General features: G+C 33.7%; 1 protein-coding gene and 2 long non-coding RNA genes across 4 annotated transcripts; 1 reads left to right on the top strand and 2 right to left on the bottom strand.

Annotated features, from left to right (window-relative positions):
• The first annotated feature begins 7,015 nt into the window (after positions 1-7,015).
• On the top strand, positions 7,016-20,292 carry LOC127879138 (uncharacterized). Of its 2 annotated transcripts, none has more exons than XR_008048932.1 (5): positions 7,016-7,222; positions 14,314-14,416; positions 15,874-16,027; positions 16,811-16,911; positions 17,452-20,292. It is a non-coding gene; the product is annotated as an uncharacterized LOC127879138 (long non-coding RNA). The 2 variants fall into 2 exon arrangements; XR_008048933.1 differs by having other exon boundaries at positions 7,016-7,505.
• LOC127879137 (uncharacterized) lies at positions 9,228-14,250 on the bottom strand. Its single transcript, XR_008048931.1, has 2 exons — positions 14,061-14,250; positions 9,228-10,401 (listed from the first exon to the last, which is right to left on the bottom strand). It is a non-coding gene; the product is annotated as an uncharacterized LOC127879137 (long non-coding RNA).
• On the bottom strand, positions 18,134-21,722 carry LOC127879136 (uncharacterized). Its single transcript, XM_052425805.1, has 6 exons — positions 20,875-21,722; positions 20,410-20,766; positions 20,106-20,141; positions 18,885-18,935; positions 18,743-18,778; positions 18,134-18,318 (listed from the first exon to the last, which is right to left on the bottom strand). Exons 2-6 carry the CDS (start codon positions 20,447-20,449, stop codon positions 18,134-18,136), a joined length of 348 nt encoding a protein of 115 aa, XP_052281765.1. The 5' UTR covers positions 20,450-20,766; positions 20,875-21,722.
• Between the last annotated feature and the right edge of the window lie 1,369 nt (positions 21,723-23,091).

The following is a 23,091-nucleotide window of genomic DNA, read 5'->3' as shown; positions in this document are numbered from 1 at the left end:
AATTTTACATTCTTCATTCTTTGTCAATGTTATTAATCAAAATATCATATTTTAAGTTTCTTACGGGCGTTGAAAGAGTATTTAGGGTGTAAAAATACTTTCAATTCGTTTGAATTCTTAAGAAAATAACTATGTTTCTGATTCAATTATTTTGCAATGATTCAATTATCTAAAAATTACTGTGTACGCGTTTTGATATTAGCGTGTTTGTCTACACTAAGAAAGTCATAAGGGTTTTTCTTAATACAGCTTATTGTTGTAAATTATGGTTTAATTTGACTTTCCTATATAACACCGGTGATAATTGTCTTAATAATAGGATTAATATCACACATGTTTTGGAACTAAATCATGAAACAGAGGGTTTTGCAGGAAATATTGTGAACATTAAGATGTGTTATTTTGTGAATGTCCGATGTGTTTGTGAAACATAATTTTTACCGTGTTGTCAAAATGATAATAAATTAAATAAGTATGAACTACATGATGTGAATAAATATTTGTGTGAACACATGCGTAAAATGTATTAAAGGCGCCTTTACATAGATTTTTGCATGTATTGAAGCTTTTCATGAAATGCTTTATATTGATAAATTTAAATATTGGACCTAAAAAATCTCCAGTAAAAAAACAAGAATGCAATTTAAAAAAGGAAAAAAAGGAAACCCGCATCAGGCCTGGAACCACTGACCCCTGGAGTCCTGGAGTAAAAAGTCTCCCGCTTAGACCACTCGACCATCCGTGCTGATGCTATGAGCGGGTGTATTTTTTCACTTATATAAGCAATCCTCGTAGTTTCCCAAAATATGACGACAACAACAGAACTTTCCGAATTATTCAATCAATTCGCGTTGCAACGCTTTATAATTTTCAGGTTTTCAAATCTTCAAAATATGCATGTAATGGATATTTTAGAGCATGGTAAATGTTCAGTATTACTATTTCCTCACAAATATCATAACTAAAACGAAAATGTGCGAATTTGAAACAGCTTTTTGTAATTTTGTCAATTTACCAAAAACCGTGAAAAGGCCCCTTTAAAAGTTTGTATACAGCTGTCAGAATGCATGATGCAGAAACAAAAGACATTAAATTGATATGTATGCAATAATTTGCCATTAACAGGTGTACGTCAATATTCAATTATTAAATATTGTACCGCTCATTCATTTGTCCTTCTTTATCGATATAAACGGTCTAGGGCCGTAGTATACCATTAAGACAATTAAAAGAAGAATACGGCGAGTTACCATATGTTTGATTAAACCTCACGTGAGCATTGCTATACGATGCATATAACAATTAAGCGGTCATTAGCCACGGGTGGAGCTTAAAGTAGAACAACGAAAATTCAAAATGGAAAATGTCGAAATAAAAACAGGCCGTATTTCGTCTGAGGATGCTTAATTCGATCCAATGTTTTACCAATAATAAACAGCTGGATGTTTTTGCAATTGCGTTGTCATTGAAAAATGTATAGGTTTTTTGTTTTGTGTCAACCGTTCTTACCAGAAACACGATTTGTTTTATAACTCACAATAAATGATAAGAACGTATCTTTTCGTTTGTATTCGTATGTATTCATAATAATTAATAATTCTATCTAAAAATGAATATAACTTTCCAAATTAAGTTTAAATAAATAATGTTGTTGTAAATGGTTGCGAAGGGGATGATCCAACAAATACGCCCTTTTTCACAACACATTTCTACTGATCTAATCCATGAAGCGTTGTTAGTTGCAATAATCAAACTCTCAGCTATTGACCCTCCGGGTCCCATGGAGTTGCAACTGATAACCGCTTTTTTCGTGTAAAGTCACAGATCATAAATATTTCACTGATGCGGAATTTTAAAACAACTTTAATAATATTGTATGCTCGCGTAATAAGGATATTAATCCAAAGTTTCCAACACGTTAACGGTTCATAAATTGTGTAACTTTTTGAAAAGGACAACGATGAGTATTCCGAATTCGAAAATACGCTATCGACTATCTCCTTAATTCTCGGCGAGCCAAATCTAGTGTCTAATCAAACAAATATAATACATCGACTTTCTCTTGAACCTAATAAAGATAGATCGATTCGTCAATTACAGACTTCGGCTTTCGGTTTGAAAAAACTTGTTTTATCAAGTTTATTTTTTGAGTAGTTCTCAAAGCATGGCACGCAAATTGATGTCGATTGTAACAGTTATTGTTTTTTTACGATGTATTGAAATGATTCAACTCGATTTTATAGTTATACGTGTTACTTTTTTGTGTACATGAAAAAAATTATTAACAGGAACAACTTTGAGCTGTAGGCATGTACTCATGAAAGCTCAAAGCATTCAAGCAACCACTGCAAATAGCTTTGACTGGAACCAGAATAGCTGGATCAAATCCCAGCTGTTATACCGGTAACTAAAACCATATGATGATAGCAACGCCACGTGGAACAAAAATATCCGGTTGTTGTTGTTTTTACTTTTTTAAAGGTAAGGTAATGTTTTATATTATTATAAACCTAAACGTATTCACTATTTACAAAATAAAAAAGAAATATGATACTAATGTTCATATAATAATGCTTTATTTTCTTGTAACGGCAGAGATTGTAGTTGAGAGCATGGTTCGACAACTTAGCGTTGAAAACAACCGTCGACGTTGTGACACTTACACGCCATCTTGTAAACCTGAAATACCTATATGTAGCTTAACGTGTTAAAATATCATACAAGACTTGTTAAGTACGGAGGTCGAATTTCTACCGTAGATTTAGAACGTATCTATTGTGATTGATAAATATGTCGCTTTGTGTATGTTCGCTTTAATAATACAATCGTTGACTTTCTTGAGGACCCCGTGCGAACGCTCAACAAAAAATGTCAACCTTCATTAAAGCCATGGTCGAATTGTTGTCTCGGGTTGACATAACGCAGGTGCATGCGCACGAATGTGCCAGTGAGTTAAAATACTTAGAACTTATCTTTGTGCAACTTCTCTTATATGTTGCAGGCAATTTTACTCAAGCTTAAACAAAGTGCTTATCTTCCAGTGCATCTGCGCACATTCATCAATATTTGGCGATTGTTTGACTTATTGTTAAATTAGTTATTGCACTTTATCTAAAACAATTGTCGTCAAACTGTTAACAGTAGGGTTATATCAAGTACTAAAGCGCATATCATAAAGGCGTTGCGATTGGGGTGACATAAAAGTTATTGCCATTTGTTTGAAATTTCATATAAACCGTCTGTGCTTAAACGCTACATTGTGTATGCGATTTTCGCCGAACTTCCACATAATATGGTTCTCCGAGTGTTACAACTAAGATTGTCAAGGTTTGAGAATTGCGTTATATTGTAGGAGTTAATATTGAGCGTTGTTGTCATTGTTAGACACGTTTTCTTCCAATAAACATTTTTCATCGCTTTTGATGACATTTGAGCTTTTAGTAGTAATATGTATAAATGTTATACATAATTACGCATTTGTATATTGATTGATTTCAGTCCTGCAGTTAATTATGAGTGAATGCAAGACCTGGTTTGTCTCTAATATTCATGAGGGTATACTTGCAGTCAACGTTTAATGATTTAATTGTTTCATCAAACGCTCTGTTTATGTTATAATGTTCAACAAATTAAATCAATAACAGTTAAGACTGAAAATTCACAGACAGACAGTGTGATTTAGATTATTCCTTTAGAATTTCAGGCTGAAAATTAAAAAAAAAATTCTAAAATGCTAAGATATGGATCATGAATGTTTCGATTAAAATTGTTCGAGCGGTGTTTTTTTTTCCATAACTATATTCATTGGTAACTAACTTTTAAGGAGCCATAAATATAAATTTAGGGGCAGGGTCCTTTATTATTTACTGGTAACTAACACTAACCATCAAACGTTTTCACAAATGGGTAAAGGCATTTCTTGTATTTGTTTTCTTTGCTTTTGAATGGAACTTTCCATAAAGAAAATAATAGATTGGCCTCAAGTACAAACACATACAAACAATATCCAGTATCGTGATATTGAAAAACCTGAGAAACACAATTCAATAAATTGAATAAAGTGAGTAAGATCGGGTTTTGTCGAATCGCGCTTGTGCAAACTTATATTAGAAAAGATTGCTATTAAAGCACACGAGGAAGTCTCTGAAACTTTGTTTGGTATTCAAAGTTGAGTGTTCAATCAAGAGTGCTTATGTCGATTGTATTAGCAAACAAATAGTCTTTTTATAACAAAATATATTTTAAAAAGTATTTGAAAAAATAAATATGTCATTAAATACTTTTTATAAATGTGTAAAAGTATACATTATGTATAGCGAAATAGGTTTAACGAAAACCAAAACGTTTTGCCGAATTTGCTACCATAAAAATCTATATAACACTGTTGTATCATCAGTTGTCGTTTATACATTGATTTAGCGTAAAACTAAGGTGTTTTGGCGCAGCCTGTCTATACTTGATGATGCGAGAGAGTTTGTAAAAAGTATTGTGATCTTTTGATGAACTTAAATAATTAAACATATGTGTTGTTTAACACGTGTTTGTTTTTATCGTATACGTTTCAAATCGCTATTAAATGATATTATTTGTATCTGTTGTTGACTCATTCAGGTTCGATACCGGCAAACCACCATCAGAATCCGAGCTTTCGAACAATGCTCGTATGAAATCCGTTTCGCCGTTGCACAATACGTGATGAAGGCGATGATTATTTTGCTTTTCAATCATTATTTGATATTTTGTTTAATACTTTTGACAGTTAATAATTTATGAACTTATTATTGTGCAGAACAAAGCACTGATTATCATTTAATTAAATATAATTACCACACAATGTGACTTGTGCATACAGTGTTTGTCGTAACCCTCAGGGGACCTGCTTGACCTGCACTACTGCTTAGTACTCTATTCAGTAAGTAACACCATTTTACGAATTTCCAATCGTTTATCAAAGAAAGGTAACAAAACGGTTTTTTTTCACAGTTGCTTTAAAGTTACACATGTTATTACATTTTGATAAAAAAAGTGTTGAATCATGTAGCGGTAAGTAAAAACGTTTTCAACAAGCATCGGGATTTAAACAACGCGTTTTAAGAATTAATAAAAAAAAAATAGATTGCGTCATTCGAATTATGTTGCTTCATATTTGACGCAATATTTGCATTCTCAGATTGTGAACATCTCTGGTCTTTCCTGAGGTCGGATGGAATGTTTTAGTAATATATCACGGCTGTTATTGTTATTGACAGATTTAGGAACTTGTTTTAAGTAGCATATTGATCAAGTGTCTTTAACAATGTGTCTCGGCAGATGAAATTATACGATATTTGCAGAGCCACGAAATTGACAGTGATCTAGCGTTGCGAAAACAGGGTTTGGCTTCCCGTGGAATTGCATATCCATTCTTATTACGTCTTCTATTAAACAATTCAGTCGGGAATAACGTGTTATACTTATGTACTTTTCGCAAGTTAATCTTATTTTTTAAATTTGCGCGAGTCAGGATTTCTTAATACTTTTACTTTTAACAACGATCGGCGTTTTGTTGCTGTTTATTTGAACCAACGATATCTAGGCCCCCTATTACCAGTTTTTTTCAACCGTATTGATATGTGTACGTATTATTCATTCATTCACTCATTCATAGTAACGTATTTCTTATGATCATTATTTATTGTGAACTACAGGGGCGTACGCCCGTGCGTATAATTCAGTTTCAAACTTAAAAATATGAAAACTCTTAAAATTTCGAAAAATGCAATAAAAGTGAGGGCTAAGGGGGGTTAGGGGTAAAATTATGTAAACAAGCAAACAAGACGTCCACTTTGAGCAAATAACATTGGGTACACAACACAACACAGGCACACACATTGAAATGAAATACATGTTAATCAATAAATAAATATAGATGCAATTTGAAAGTGTGAACAATTGTCATTAAATCTATAGCCTAGTTAGCAATTCATTTATTTATTTATTTTAATTTTAAAACCGAAAGTAGGATTTCTATACGGTGTACGTCCATTTCGAAAAACGCGATTATTTTAAAGTTTTAAAGCACAAACAGACGGATATCTACCTTGTAACCACCAGATGTATTCTAATTCTCATAGATAAAATAATATCTATAGCCTAGTTATCAAGTAATTTATTATATTTCAAACGGTACCGCTTTTAAAACCGAAAGTAGGATTTCTAGACGTATACGTCCATTTCGACAAACGCGATTATTTTTAAGTTTTAAAGCACAAAAAAGGCGTATTTCTACCTTGTTACCACCAAATATATTCTAATTGGCATAGATAAAATATGTTTTTTATTTATCATTAAATTTACTTTCATTTCAAGTAGTGTGGCTTTAACTCCAAACATACGAAGTAGTCTTTTTTTCACTGGTGAGGGGTAGTTCTCACTGCGTAGACTTTACTCGTTCCACGACTGTGTGGTCGCCCTTCAATACTCGGACACGGGTACCAGATTATGTTTACATGGCGCAAATTTTCAAAATGTCGGCGAACGCTCCGTTTTATCCAGATGTTTTTAGAGATAGCGTCAGCGAAACATCTTCATTAGATGATGCTCAGAAGCTACAAATGCAGCTCTTTTGACAGATAAGTGGGAAAATGTTCACAGCTTTACATTTCCCTTAAGTTAAGTCGAGTTATAGATATACGAGTTAAATAAAAGTTCAGTATGCTCGCTCAAGACTCAGCGAGCATGCTGTTGTTTCATTCAAAGAGTATTTATTTTACAGTTTAATTAAAAACGAATTCAATTTTCTGTTTGCCAAATACCCCAAATAAAATCAGTTTCAGCAGAAAATAATTACGGGCTTAGAGTGCGTTTCACTAAGATGCGTACGCAAATAGTTTCCGTGAATATTTGCGTACGCAAATGTTGTTCTCAAAAATGCGTTTCACTAAACAGCGTAAATTAACGCTGTGCGTAAATTCTGGCGTACATTAACGTCACATATGTAATCAGAAAAAATTGGCGTAAATCCGGAAGTGTCATGGCTGCCGTTGCTAAAGCGTTTGCAATACGCGAGATTCGTCCTCGAATATTCCGAGCACGAATCGACACCTTAAGCTATCTGAGCGAAAAGCAAATCGTTGAGAGGTATCGTCTGTCGACGGAGGGTATTATTTACCTTGAGGAGTTAATTCGTGCTGATTGCGAGCCTTTGAGTGACAGGAGTCACTCACTGAACGTCAGAACAAAGGTCGGTGTACGTTGTTTGTTTGTCTTTTCGAACATGAATACCATAATATATATTAAAATCCTTTTTTGTGCAATTTAGTACCACATAACCGACACCTGTTTTCGTTGTTTATTTCCCTTGAATACACGGACGCCATATTGTTGTGAACGAAAAGCTGATGTGGTATCTCCACAATTTAGTTTGGAATTTTATTCTTGTTTGTTTCTCTATCTAAAAAATATAAGTCTTAACATTATATACCGTAGAACATGCACGAAATGCATTGATTCATCTGCTTCTTATGGTACGAGTTTATAGAACTTCAGTTGAATTTTTTTTGAAGAGTAACTGATTTTGACAGTGAGTGACATTTTTGTGTGTGTTATTTATTAATATTATTTACAAACAAACTTGTGTTTGTGTAGTCCCACTTTATAGTTATTTCTGAACAAACATGGATAAACTATTGTTCAGGAAATTTAATAAAGGTTATATATCACATAAGTAATTTCAAAGACCTATCAATATACAAAGATAAGCGTTATCGGGTTATCGCGGATTTTCTCCCGGAGGGAACGAGATTTAGTCACGTGGCCAAAGGCTAGGTACAACGAATAGTTCGTCTGTAACGAGATCGTCAGTAACGTGTCGATTGATTCGCAAAATATGAACGGTTATCAAATCAAATGAACGTAACTTGCTGGTGTCTTTGGTGGTACAGAATACTGCTTTAAATAATTAAAGGACCGATGCAATAAAAATAATCTTTATGGTAATAAAATTATTTAATTAATTTTAATGTCACTAATTCATCGGTTCAAAGAATCATCAAAAATTATTTATTCTAAAGTTTTAAGTCAAATAAGCGTCCAATTTTGCAGTCATGCATGCGGGAAATATTGTATGTACGCTAAAAAGAAAAATCTTATGACACATTAGTAATTGTTGTAGTTATTAGTAGCACAGATCTATCCTTAAACAATGTTTATTGGTGGATATTTCCGTAGAGATTCATTGATCTATTAATAAACATGTTTATTTAAGATCCGAGATTAAACAAAGAAGACGCCTAGAATATTGTAATAAAACGAAACGAGTAGTTAAAAATTCTTGTTATTTAAATCACTTTTCAGACATATTGAAGGAGCATTCACGGTAGTTTAGATTAAAACCGGCGCCAGTTGAACGTCTACTGAAGGAGAATCTCGGGAAGTTAGCAGGCCAGTGTAGCTTCAACAGGTGTCAGATTAGTACACTTGCATATTAGGTTGACAGATTTCGCACCTTTTTTAACATGATTTCCCAAAATAAGGCCCCGTGACCCCGGGACAGACCCCCGGGTTAACCTACACAACATTCCTACAAACGTATTAGTTTTAACATAAGAATATCATATCATTTTTCATGTACACCATATTCACATGGCAAAATATAACAAAACCGATTTTTTTTCATGGGATGATGATTTAGACCTCGATGAAATTTTAGGAGAATATACAGCAGACGAAGATGCTATTGATAATTCAAATGGGAAGCAAATTGCAATTTATATTTGTCCAGAGTGCAAAATGGAGTATAAAAGTATTTCCGGGTTCCGGGGTCACGTCTTGAAAAAGCATGACACAAATCTCAAAGGTACGCTATAACGGGTTTCCATGTATCTCTTAAAAATTCAGAAGTCGAAACAGCGTTTATTAAAATAGTTCTTGTTTTAGGAAATAGACCATTAAAGTAAGGAAAACAGGAAAAATTAAATACCTAACAATATACTGATACGTCTTTGGAAAAACGGACAAATTACGTAAATAACTTAAGCCCCGTTTTCCTATGCTTCTTTCGCATTTTGTAGCCTTACGCACACATTTAAATTCTCTGTAGACATTCAAATTATTATATACGTTAAAAGCAATAAAAGGTGTCCATGCTGAATTGCATTGAGCAAAAGTATACCGTAGTACCTAAGCAGAACGTATCCCCCATCGAGGGTAAACGTTGCATAGAATTAACAAACGAAAAAACGCATGTAAATTATTTGATAGTTTAATAGCATATTTAACAACATACAACATTACACAACAGTTAATAATAAATTAACGAAATACCTTTTTATTGAAGAAATTTTGTTTCATTTCACGAGTGGCGTTTCGAGAAAACTGGACATAATGCTTGTGCGTAGTTTCATCCCAGATTAGCCTTTGCAGTCCACCAAGGCTAATCAAGGACGACCCTTTACGCCTTAATTGGTTTTTTACTAAGAAGAGACTTTATTTAAACGAAAAATGTCATATAAGCGAAAAGTGTCGTCCCTGGTTAGCCTGTATGAACTGCACAGGCTAATCTGGAATGACAATTTACGCAAAAACATTATGTCCAATTTTCTCAGAACGAGATTCATAAAATGAAAGAACAACATTTCTGTAACATTTTTGTGTTAAACAGGTGACCAACGTGGATACTTTGCAAGATCTGTACAGATTAAAACAAAATAAATACGGTCAAGTCTAATACATATAGTTTATTCATATTAATTACTTCTTGCAGCTGCAGACTACAGAAAGAGTTCACAGCAAGTCTCCTACAAAGTTCCATTATCACAGAAACCCTGTTAAATAACAATGGCAGATCTGTCCAAATGACATGACTACGAGGCACTGGTTTTCTATGCACGAACAAATTGCATTTGAAGTCAGAGTGCACCTCTATGGACAGTTTTACGGAGGCAGCATCACCGTGCGAGTACATCTGCATCAATGTCAATTTGCTTCTGTCTTTACGAACCATGAAATCCTGACTGATATTTTCCTGAACTTCAGTCTGTAGTTTTAAAAAGTCAACACAATCAACCTCCACCTCCTCAATGTCACATTCCTGATGATTTAGTGTCGTTCTCCCATTTGCATTCTGTTCAAAGTCTTCCAAAAATCCACAATTCAAAATGTCCGTCTCATCTTCCAGGTTCATTATGTCTGGACCATTATCAATGAATCCTGTATTCAGCAACCCTGAATCATCATCTAAACGAACACAGTATTCCCCTCATCACAGGTTTGGACATAAAAATTACTACATGTTGGACTGTTGCCAGAACATGAATCATTTGACAATCCCGATAGAGCAGGGTTTTTTTCTTCGATAGAGCAGGTATTTTCCATAGGTACTTCTGTGTACAAAAGCCCTTACTGCGTTTCTTCCACAGCATCCTGCAAAAAATAAATGTTCATATAAATGTACATATTATATGTGCAGATATGGTTTCATCAACATAAAGTATGCGTGAGAGAAATTGAAGTATGAACATGTAATAATAATCGTCCACATACTAATCGTAATAATAACATTAGTATCCTCTTAAACAAAAATGAGAACAGAACTTATTCATTTATTCACAATAAACAGTTTTGTTTTTCATGTTTAGCAGAAGCATAAGAAGAAATATTTATAAATAGTAGAAGAAGTAGTAGTTGTAGCAGCAAAGCAGCAGTAGCAGAAGAAACATATTTGCAGTAATAATTGTAGAAGAAATTCTGACGATTCATGATTTTTAGCAAAGGTTACTTATTAAATACTTAATGGTTAGGCCTGCGCTTTTAAATTATTGATGAATAAGCAATTGACGCAACTTACTATTGACCAAGGTTAAAACAATATAACACAGATTTCAATAAACCATAACGGTGTTTCGCAAAGACATATCGCTCCGATTCGCTCGTACCATATAACAAAGCGTTGCTTTTAATAAAGAGGAATTTTCGCTCGTACCATATAACAAAGCGTTGCTTTTAATAAAGAGGAAATTGTATCATAAAATGCAATCTACGAGGATCAACCACTACATATAATTTAAAATCAACATTGTTATAAAGTGTAAACATTTCAAAGGCCGATCTTTTATCCTGGTCCGAAACTTATGTTTTATAGTTCATTTACATGTAATATCTGTTTGATCGGAAATTATCGGAAATTATACCCACTGGATGAACCGTCTGCTGAGTCGACATTTAAAATTACGCATGCATTGTTATTCACTTAGCACCATAAAACTTTAGTATTGGTATTGTTAACAATACTTTTAAAGAGACATTTTATTTTCTTATTTGACTAAATTCGTTTTAATCGCTGATTGCCAATGTAAGAAAACCTTCAATAGGCGTATTTGATTGGAAAGGTTTTATTACAACCTTTGTGAAGATCAGAGTTCACTGAACCAGCGAGACCATCTTTCTTATTGTGTCCTGTTAAATCCACTTTTTACCTCCATATCGAATGTTGTTACATGCATATGCTGACGTTTGTTTTATTTATCTGATTATGCATTAGACGCGATGTGTTTTTTTCCGGTTCAATGATCAAAGCCAAATGATTTTTTTTAATTTAGTTATTTGTTTACTTTAAAAAGAGTGTAAAAGTGCACATCTATTCAAAATATACTCGCAAAATTCTCAAGACGATTTTATTGAAATAAGTCCTTCAGTCCTTAATAAGCAAAACATATTGAAGTAAAACAAACATTTTACAAGCTCAAAACAATCTTATTATGACAATATCAGAGAAACCTCTGGGAAAAATGAGATTAATGCGTGTGCGTTAAGTGTGGTCCTTTATAATCCAAATATTACTTTAAAGCGAAAATGGTCACCCCTAATTGGCCTGTCGGACTGACCATTCTTATCTGGGATGACACTACACGCATGCATGTCCGAAACATTTAAGTATATGTAATACAAGAAGAGATATCCAAGTGTTCACTAAATTAAGTGCTATGAGTTAAGTCTACCAATGTAGCAATATGAAAATAAAACAAAAAAAGGCTACAATTAACCAAATCTATCCACAAATAGCAAAGTTATTCAAAAAGGCGTCCAAGCTATTTTTGAAGTCTTCCCTTCTCAATGTGTAAATGTATGAAACATGTAAGTGTATGTCTTACACAAAGAGATATTCAAGTGTGTACTAAATATAGTGCTACGAGTTTAGTCTTCCACTGTAGCAATATGAAAATGAAACAAAATAAGTCTACATTTAACCAAATCTATCCACAAATAGCAAAGCTATACAAAAAGGTGTCCAAGCTAATTTTGAAGTCTTCCCTTCTCAATGTGTACATGTCCGAAACATTTAAGTATATGTCTTTCAAGAAGAGATATTCAAGTGTGTACTAAATATAGTGCTAAGAGTTTAGTCTACCAATGTAGCAATATGAAAATGAAACAAATAAGTCCAAAATAAAACAAATCTATCCACAAATAGCAGAGTTATACAAAAAGGCGTCCATGCTATTTTTGAAATCTTCCCTTCTTAATGTTTCAATGTCCGAAACATATAAGTATATGTCTTACAAGAAGAGATATTCAAGTCTGTACTAAATATAGTGCTATGAGTTTAGTCTACCAATGTAGCAATATGAAAATGTAACAAAATAAGTCTACAATTAACCAAATCTATCCACAAATAGCAAAGCTATACAAAAAGGCGTCCAAGCTAATTTTGAAGTCTTCCCTTCTCAATGTGTACATGTCCGAAACATTTAAGTATATGTCTTTCAAGAAGAGATATTCAAGTGTGTACTAAATATAGTGCTAAGAGTTCAGTCTACCAATGTAGCAATATGAAAATGAAACAAAATAAGTCCAAAATGAAACAAATCTATCCACAAATAGCAGAGTTATACAAAAAGGTGTCCATGCTTTTTTTGAAATCTTCCTTTCTCAATGTTTCAATGTCCGAAACATTTAAGTATATGTCTTTCAAGAAGAGATATTCAAGTGTGTACTTAATATAGTGCTATGAGTTTAGTCTACCAATGTAGCAATATGAAAATGAAACAAAATAAGTCTACAATTAACCAAATCTATCCACAAATAGCAAAGCTATACAAAAAGGCGTCCAAGCTAATTTTGAAGTCTTCCCTTCTCAATGTGTACATGTCCGAAACATTTAAGTATATGTCTTTCAAGAAGAGATATTCAAGTGTGTACTAAATATAGTGCTAAGAGTTCAGTCTACCAATGTAGCAATATGAAAATGAAACAAAATAAGTCCAAAATGAAACAAATCTATCCACAAATAGCAAAGTTATACAAAAAGGCGTCCAAGCTATTTTTGAAGTCTTCCCGTCTCAATGTTTCAATGTCCGAAACATTTAAGTATATGTCTTACAAGAAGAGATATTCAAGTGTGTACTAAATATAGTGCTATGAGTTTAGTCTAACAATGTAGCAATATGAACATGAAACGAAATAAGTCCAAAATGAACCAAATCTATCCATAAACAGCAAAGTTATACAAAAAGGCGGCAAATATATTTCTGAGGTATTTGAATGCAAAACTGCAACTACAAAAAAACTTTCAGAACATTAACTTAAATTTCAAGTATATGTTTTACAACAAAAAATAAATCATTCTCAATATAAATAAATCTATGCTTGAAATTACTGTCTGTTATCCAAAAAATAATTGAATATTGCAATTTGTTTAATTTCTATTTACACTCAACAGATATGTACTGTGTGTGTGTGTGTGTTTTTATATTAAAAACTCTTTCACAAAAATTTGAAAAACGAACATTATATTAATTTATAACAAAGGCTTTTTATGGCGAAGACATTAAGTTAAATACATTCAAGACATTATTTAGTTTCAGTTGTTTTAAGCTTACTCGTAAATGACTATGGAAACTAGTCGAAAGAAGCTGATTTGCGAAACCTTCCCCCACCCGCTTGCCACTACGTTGTATTTCAATATAGCGATATAATAACCAAATTATCTGCACAGTTACATCGTAATTAGATTAATTATTGACGTTTACACTTATTGATACAATACAGCGATGGGTGGTTAATTGATATTCGATAATACTAACCTTAAAGTCAATAAAGACAGGTGTGAAAACGATAACGATGATGGCAATTGTTTACACGACTCGGCTTCTAAATGGCGTCGTCTGCTCGATTGATGTCACGTGATCTAGATCTCGATTCCGCCGCTCGAATTTCCGATAATTTCTATTGGTCTGATGGATGTTACCAATCTTTGTATATTGATAGGTCTTTGGTAATTTTGAGAGACAAATGTTATTAATATTTTTTATTTGATTGCATGGGTCTCTTTTTCAGCTCCTAGTAACACTACGTTACCTGGCAAAAGGAGATTTTTTTCAGCGAGGTTGGAGATCTCCATGGAGTCAGCAGGAGCTCTGTGTGCCGGTGTATTCAACAGGTATGTCTTAACCCTTTGCATGCTGGGAAATTTGTTGTCTGCTAAAATGTTGTCTGCTAAATTTCTAAAATAAACATTTTCTTCGATTTTTTTTCAAAGAATACTATCAGAATAGCAAACAGTTTGGATCCTGATGAGACGCCACATTTTGTGGCGTCTCATCTGGATCCAAACTGTTTGCAAAGGCCTTCAAATTCAAGTTCCAGCGGTCAGAGGGTTAAGAAAACTTTATTGGGAAAACATTCTCCTAAATTAATTAAACAATTTTCTATTAAAAGCTGTTTAATTCTTCTGCGGTTGAAACGCATCATTGCTAAAACGAACTTAGCTTAAATATGCCACTAACCAGGCTGACATATTCCAACCTACAGCGATATAATGGTTAATGAACGTTTTGCTGATAAAAAATGATTTTATGGGGTTTGTACCCTTAAGGCAAAATATGGTTCATGTATACTAATGCACCTCAATTTATGCACAAATTATGTCCGTTTCCAGCATTTTATTTGCATAAACTCCAAAGCTTTATTAATAAATTAGATGCCCTAACATTCATGAAGCGACTATTTATTACTGCTATTTACTATTGTGTAAACTGATATATGTTCTAATGAATTCATTGAAAAAAAGGAATTATTTGCATATATGAATAACATAAGCACATTCTTTGTGGAGGCCATCTTCTTCATCAAAAAATAATGTAATGGGGCTATATGTGTTGTTTTCTAAGCAAAATGCTTGTGCGTAAATTGTCATCCCTAATCAGGGACGACAATTTAAGCTTTAATTGAATTTATTGTTTAAATGATGTAAGAGACACATAATCTTATTGAAAATCTAGTTTATGCGAAAAGTGTCGTCCCTGATTAGCCTGTGGGGACTGCACAGGCTTATCTGGGCTGAAACTTCACGCACGTGCATTATTCCCAGTTTTCCAAAATATTCTGTTTCAATGTGTCACGTGGAGGTATTCATCACATCTGTGACAAAGCTCTAGTTTTGTTTTGTTCCCTTAGAACCAGTTTCAATTACAACATAGATGTTTGTATTTAAATAAAATTACATTACTAGTTGTATAAACCTTTTTCATATAGTTATAATAATTATGTCTTTCCTTTTTTTTTTAATAATCAACAATAAAGTACATCATTAACTTAAGGGGCATATTGACAGTATTAACCTATATAAATGCAAACATTAAGTATAGCACAAAGTTCAATTTTTACTAATATAAGAAAATGAGGAACACTACTTTATTGATGAAATAATTATTACAATAACTTAAAACGCCTAAAAATATTATTCCCAACACGATTCGAACTCTAGCTCAACGTAACTTCTAATTTTCAATGAATATTTTGTACACTGAAGTATTGTTAAAAGTCCATTTTAGTCTGTTAGGATGCGGATTGAAATGCACTTTTAAGCATTTGATACATTGTCATAAATATGCACAGGTTTACCAATGTCAATGCAAAGTGGCCTGGTTCAACACACGATACCACAGTATTTGATAACTCTTCACTGAAGGACCACCTTGCTACCAACAAGCCAGGATGGCTATTGGGAGATTCTGGTTATCCATTGAGAGAATACCTGATAACACCCAAGGTATTTTCTTGGATTGTAGGTTTTTGTTATCTTCTTGTTGTATTAAAGGGGCATACTGACGGCTTATGCTCTACAATATAATCAACAATAAAATTTCCTTTTGATCAGTAATTGAAATTAATGGAATTTTGTCAGTACAGAGCTATTTTCTCAGCAATTATTGCATGGAATGTAATTAAACTAAAATAAATATGAATCATCGTAATGGGGTGGTTCATTACATAAATTTTGTAGGGCTCGACTTCGTATTTCAAGAGTACTGTCCTCTTAATTGATTGAAATTCAGTATTTTTTTCTGCCATGAGCTATTTGTAAATAACTATTGTACGAAGTCATGAAATTTAAAATAAATCTTCAGTTTAGTGGCATATTATGGTGCTAAATATAGATTTTTGGTGTTAATTTCTAGAGTTATGGACCTTTAAATGACTGAAATTGAGCATTTTGTCTGTCTCGGCTGTAGTATGGAATTTAATGAAATTCAAACTAAATGTGTATTATCATCCTTAGTGTATTCAGGATGATTTTGTCTTTTCGGAGTTGTACCGTTTATTGATTAAATCTAAAGAACTTTTCATTCGGCAGCGGATACCAAGTTAATGAATTTGCTTGTTTATATGGAAATAAACATTTCCATTATTATTTTTTTAATTTCAGAATAACATTCTCTAAACATTTATTTATAATTTTTTATTTGAAAAATATTTAAAATAGAGTATTCAGATTGTTTATGAACTACTTTGCAATTTTCAATGTTTGAAATGAATTTTCCATTTGTTTTAGAACAACCCACAAACAGCACAAGAATTGCGATTCAACGGGGCTCACAGCCGAACTTGAATTTGTGTTGAAAGAGCATTTGGACTTTTGAAGGCTAGATTTAGGTAAATTTGAGTGTTTGTTCAAATTGCATACTTAGTATATTATAAATAAGTATTTTGTTTTTCTTAAAATTGTGTAGCTTAGCAGAATTAATGTCAGTTTTTTTCATGTTGATTTATGTACATGTATCACTATTTTTTAAAGCAATTGATAATAAAACGGGTACGTGTTATGCATGCCAATAACTATTGTTATCGTTATCAAATAAGAAATATTGTAAGGACTGTATTTAAATCTTTAGCTTGAGTAGCCGGTCAAAATTGCAGGATTGTATTGCTTTATTTGATTACCATAGAACTATATATTTATATATTTCAATGACAAAATCTTCCAAATGTCTTTGAAGCATTGAATATTTCTGTGTATTTCCAAATTAGCACAATTCTAATTATGAGAAAACGGTCAAGTAAAAAAAAACATGTTGAAAAGCCAGTAAATTCTTTCATTCCAATCTCTACTTGGAAGAGTAAAAAAAACGGTTGGGTCAGTTAGAAAAAATTAGGGTCTGCCATGTTAGTGGTAATATGAAAAAACAATTTCAGGTGTCTGCATAGAAGTGGTGGTGTCCTTCCATTCCGTCCTGGCAAGTGTATGGAGGTGGTTGTGGTGTGTGCCAAACTCCACAATTTGTGCCTTGACCTCAAGATACCTTTTGACAATGAAGAAGAAGAAGTGGGCATTGATGAAGATCCACAGAATCTGTATCCTGAGGGCAACAATCAGCAATGCAGGCATAGAATAATTGCAATGTTTTAAAGGATATGTTCTTATTACCTGCTTCATTGAAAATTCAAAGTCAGTCGAATGATACGCCTGCATTGTGTTCTGATTGACTAGGGCGTATCATTCGACTGGCTTTTAATTCCCACATGGAATTGTAATTATTTGGTTGATGTTGGTGATTATGTTCAGCAAGTGAAAATTTACCTGTTTCACTATTGATTAAGGACAATTTAGTATGTACTTGTAATTATAATTGTATGCCCCCTTTAAAAAAAAAGGGGGTATAATGTTTTTGGCCTGTCTGTCTGTCATTGTGTGTGACTGTCCCAAACTTTAACCTAAGTTAAAGTTTTGTCATAACTTTTGCAGTATTGATCATAGCAACTTGATATTTGGCATGCATGTGTAACTCATGGAACTGCACATTTTGAGTGGTGCAAGGTTGAAATGGTTTCAAGTCATTAACTACAAGTACTGGAGTCCTGACGATTTATACTCTACTTAACACTGATTTAGCATAACAAATGACAAAAGGGCATCCACAGAAGTATGGATCTTCTTCAATTCCTCCAACTTCTGCTCTTCAACCTTTCGCATCTTCTGCATTTCCTCTATTTTCATTCGCTTTAGTTCAAGCTGCTGCTCTTGTAAGTTCATCAGCCTTTCCTGGTAAGCTGTAACATCTCCTGAATAACCGATTCAAACAATAACAGCGATATAAATTTACAAGAGTCCAGTAGCCAAGGCTCCTAAAATTTGTTGGGCTAATGGGTAAAAATGTTAAGTGTATAACCCTGCATTATAGTACATGTAAGAAATATTTAGGGACTTTATAGTTATACCCTGTTATATTGAAAATTAGTAATCAGACTATTCATGCATCTGTCTACCTTTTCTCATTCCCACTTTCTTGAATAGTACACCCATATTGCATTGTTTCGAAACTTTCCCTCAATAATTATGATAAAGTACTGTATTGTATAGTACGGTAGTGAGGAGGGAATAATCTCAAGCTTTCTGTAATTGATTGAAAGAGGTAGCCGCATGTGCCTTTGTTATCAGAAATCTCATGCATAACAAATATTGTTAAATAACAATTTTTCAAATTACCTATTTTCCTTTTCTGTGGCGTCTTCTCTTTTTTGCCTGTAAAGTGATGTGAAACTTGTTTTTAAATTTTCTCTGGAAGGCATATAAGCATATTGGATATTATTTATTTCAATTTTGTAAACTTATGTTGTATTACACTTACTTGGTGTGGAACTCACACTGGCAGCTTTCTGACTTTGCTGACACTGAATATCTGCAAGTGTTTACAGCTTTCATGTTGTATCAAAATGAAATACTGTGAAAGGATATAATATTATAATGTAAACTAATGTTCTAGGAGGGAGATGAGTACACACCTTTCAAGTTGACTCAGTCACTCTTAAATTCAAAGTTTTAAGTGTATCCACCAATTTCCTGTTTAAATGTTTGTTATACTATCTATTATACTTATGTACTAAACCATCATTCATGTAGTATTAATAAATTGGTGTGTTTGTCATTTCCGACCAAAAATAAAAAACTGTTTTAATACTTAAGAATTTTATTGCTTAAATGACTTAACATTACCTTTTAAAGTTGATAAATCATGTTATATCCCTGTGTTTGAGTGTCACCACTGACCCGTTCGTTGATGATCTGACCATAGGCGATATATGATTTTGTAAGTCATTTTTTTAAACATTGCGCAATAGTGCTTTATGTTCGCTTTCAGTATTTTATGGTTAATTTCTTATGGCAAATTATATAGTGAGGTCAGTGGGGGCAATCAAACTTGTAATATGTAATATAGTCTTTCACTGTACTGTGATATATGCGAATAAGTCTCATAACTCTAAGATTGTGCAAAGCTGTGTTAACTGATTTCCAGACTTTAGTGGAGACTATATAACTTTATGGTATTTGGAAGAGAGGTATTATGATGACGTATATGTTGATTTAATTTTCTAGTCTTTTATAAGTTATAACTGGATACTTCCGAGTGGCAGCATTTTATTATTGTGCTTATGTTTGATTGTATATATGATGATGAGACTGTACTAAACTAATAAACCCTTTTTATCCCCCGCCAGAGGCGGAGGGATATTGTGGTGTTGTCTGTCCGTCCGGCTGTCCGTCCGTCCGTCCAGCACTTTTGTGTCCGGAGCCATATCTTGGAAGTGCTTTGGTGGATTTCATTGAAACTTGGTATGAGTATATATATACATAAGAGGATGATGCACGCCAAATGGCATTGTATACCATCTGTTAAAAACAGAGTTATGGCCCTTTGTATCTTGAAAAAAAGCTTTTTTAGTGTCAAATATAACACTTTTGTGTCCAGAAGTATATAGGCGTGGGATATCAATTTTAACGAATTTGCTTGTTAATATTTTAATATTGTCATATTTTATTTTTCTTATTTATATACAGCTACAATAATTACCACTGGGCTCAGGCGTGCTGTCATCAACCTTGTATTCTGGAAATAAAAACAGAAAGACATGCTTTACAGTATTCATGTCTTTTTCTATTTTGCGTATGCATTAAATGATAATAATGCAATACTTTTTATTATTAGAGTTTGTATTGGACAGCAAATTAAATATACTTAAATAAATTATTGAAATTTATTCGTAGGCTGTTGTATATGCAAAACAAGACAAGATATGAAGTAACCGAATAGTGTCATAGACATATTGGTTAATTAGTTAATACAAATTAATATTAATATATATCATATGACTTACCAATTACAGCAGACTTGGATGAGTTACCCAGACCATGCATTGATGCGATAATATAAATTTCATAAATTAAGTTTCATAAATGCAGTGTTCATGCAAATAAATCAATATATTGATCATAAACAGAACACAATTATAAATAACAACTTCCATGTATTTGTATTGCATAACATATAAATGTCACTTTTAAACAATTAACATTAATCTTTATATATATACAATTGCATACAAAACAACTTTAATCTCAGCCAGTGCGTGTGGTATTTCATGGAATTATGGAATACCTGAAGAACTGGGCTTGAAAGTATCAAAACCATCTTCATGGCCATGTACCGATTCCAAAGGAAGGAGTTCCAGCATCTACAATTTAAAGGTAATTTTCTGGTTATCATACAAAGAATAATTATATTTAACACTCAGTAAAAAGAACAAAAATAAATCTGAATATATAAGCGCTTTGGAAATTACCTTTTTTTCTAGAGGACTCAATTCCTCTGAAGGGGGTCCTCCACCCGTGCCCCGCTCATACTGCACCCTGGCTCTTTCTTTTTTACGGGCTTTCACCTTCAGGTCGCTAACATTCTTCTTGCATTCATCAACAGTTCGGCTTATTAAGCTGGTGCTGTTGACACTAAAAATGCAATTTCAGTCTAGCAAAAATTCATAACATGTTATACTTTTACCACCAGCACCAGTTATAAGCTCTAAAAATGAAGAATACAAGCATCTATTCAGATTTTATACTGTACAGTAACTTGAATTTAGCAAGGACACTACATGCTTAAATTGTACGTTGTATCAGTTTAATGTCAAAACAGGGGCTTCAAATAAATTGATCAATCACCAGTTACTAAATAGTTCATATCTAAATTATTTTCTAAATTTTGTTTTGTTTCTTGAATGTTTGTGACGATATGATTAATCTGGGGCTTTGCATGTTAAAGTTTAAACCACTTATGCGTCCATAACGCTTTCCCATGCTTTCCGTTTGTCCATTCCAGTGAGGGAAATAGACAGACCACCATCGAGCACGTCATATTTATTCTCGTACTCGCAAACGAGCGTCTCAAACTCGTTTTTGGACCAAATCGCTTTCTTTACCTTCGTTTTCGCGTCCATTGTTTACAGTAGATACTGTTGCAGACGATGACCTTCTCAAGCGTCCGCGCGCACCTGACAGGCTAAACAACACTTACGCGCAGCGTAAATTTTGCGCACATTTTAGTGAAACGGCGTACGCAGTAATTTACGTTCGGCGTAAATTATGTGCGTAAACCTAAAGTTGCGTAAATATACGCTATGTTAGTGAAACGCACTCTTGGTTTTTGGCGTCACGTCGCACAAAGTTTGACGACTCGTCTAAATAAATACACACGCCGTGTGCGTGGCTCTACATTTTTACAGAGTCGCCAAAAAATACACGGACATGGAAAAGGTTACCATGGAAAACATGCTAAATCCTTTACTTTTTTAGAGGAAGAAATTGAGGAATAACATTGCCAAATGTCGCAGGAAGATAACAACATAACGCTCCTTCTGCAATGAAATCCAATATTTTCGGGAGGGGGGGGGGGGGGGGGGCAAGAGTTAAAAATGTCCACACATTTACATACCCATTCACTCGCAGTCATATGCTTCTTGATTTAAAGCCTTGACACTCATACTTAATAGATTATGGTCAAAAGTATATTTGCAGTTGGCAATGTTTATTGAAATGTTTATTTTTCTCATTTTTTTTCAAGCTAAAATTCGAGTTTAAACATTGCCAAAATGTCGCCCGAAATGCAACACCAAATTACACCTTTTGCAAAGAAATTTCCAAAATTTTCTAGGGGAGGACTCCATACTCCCGCCAGCAATAGACTCACCCTCGCGCACCTTTGCAATTACGGATCCATTCTCCCTCGCAATAAGCTTCTGGATTTTTAAGCATTGACACTTTAACTTAGTAAATACATTATGGTCGAAAGTATATTTGCTGTTGGCAATGTTTAATAAAATATTTTCTTTTATCGGTCTTTTTCAAGCATGAAATTGATGAATAAAAATTGCCAAAACGTGACTGAAAGATAACACCAAAACGCATCATCTGCAATGAAATTTCCCCAATTTCTTTGTGGAGACCCCCCAAACCACCTAAGCAGGAGGGGGAGACCCCCTCCCGCACATACCCCCCCCCCCCCACCTCCCCGCTCGCAGCTTCACTGCTCGATAGTGCGTATACCTCAAATGACCTCAGGAACGCCCCTGAACGAGTATTTATGTCTTCATTTAAGCAATTAATTCATTCATTTATTCATCATTCTTTCATGTATTCATTCATTTTAGTAAGTCTGTTATCATTCACTTACAATCTATCTGAATAGGAAGCTTCCGAAGATTGTTATTCACACTCCTACTGACCTTAACATACACGATTTCACTAGGTCACTATAATCAAACATTCAACGGCTGGAATGGAGGCCCATAGGGCGGTATTCATCAGGGGAGTGAACTAGAGTAGGCCTGTAGCCAGGGTTTTGAAAAGGGGATGCGAATTTTCCCATCAACGAATGTTATTTGGCAACGAAGTGGCGAAGGGGGTAGGTGTGGGAGGGGGTGTTCGCCTCCTGCAATCGGGGCTTGAAGGTCCTCCCCCCCCCCCCCCCCCCCCCCCTAGAAACATTTGAATATGAAACGTAAAAC

The sequence above is a fragment of the Dreissena polymorpha genome, chromosome 4 (assembly GCF_020536995.1).
Source record: "Dreissena polymorpha isolate Duluth1 chromosome 4, UMN_Dpol_1.0, whole genome shotgun sequence".
Classification (NCBI taxonomy): Eukaryota; Metazoa; Mollusca; class Bivalvia; order Myida; family Dreissenidae; genus Dreissena; species Dreissena polymorpha.
This window is presented reverse-complemented; position numbering and strand designations above follow the sequence as displayed.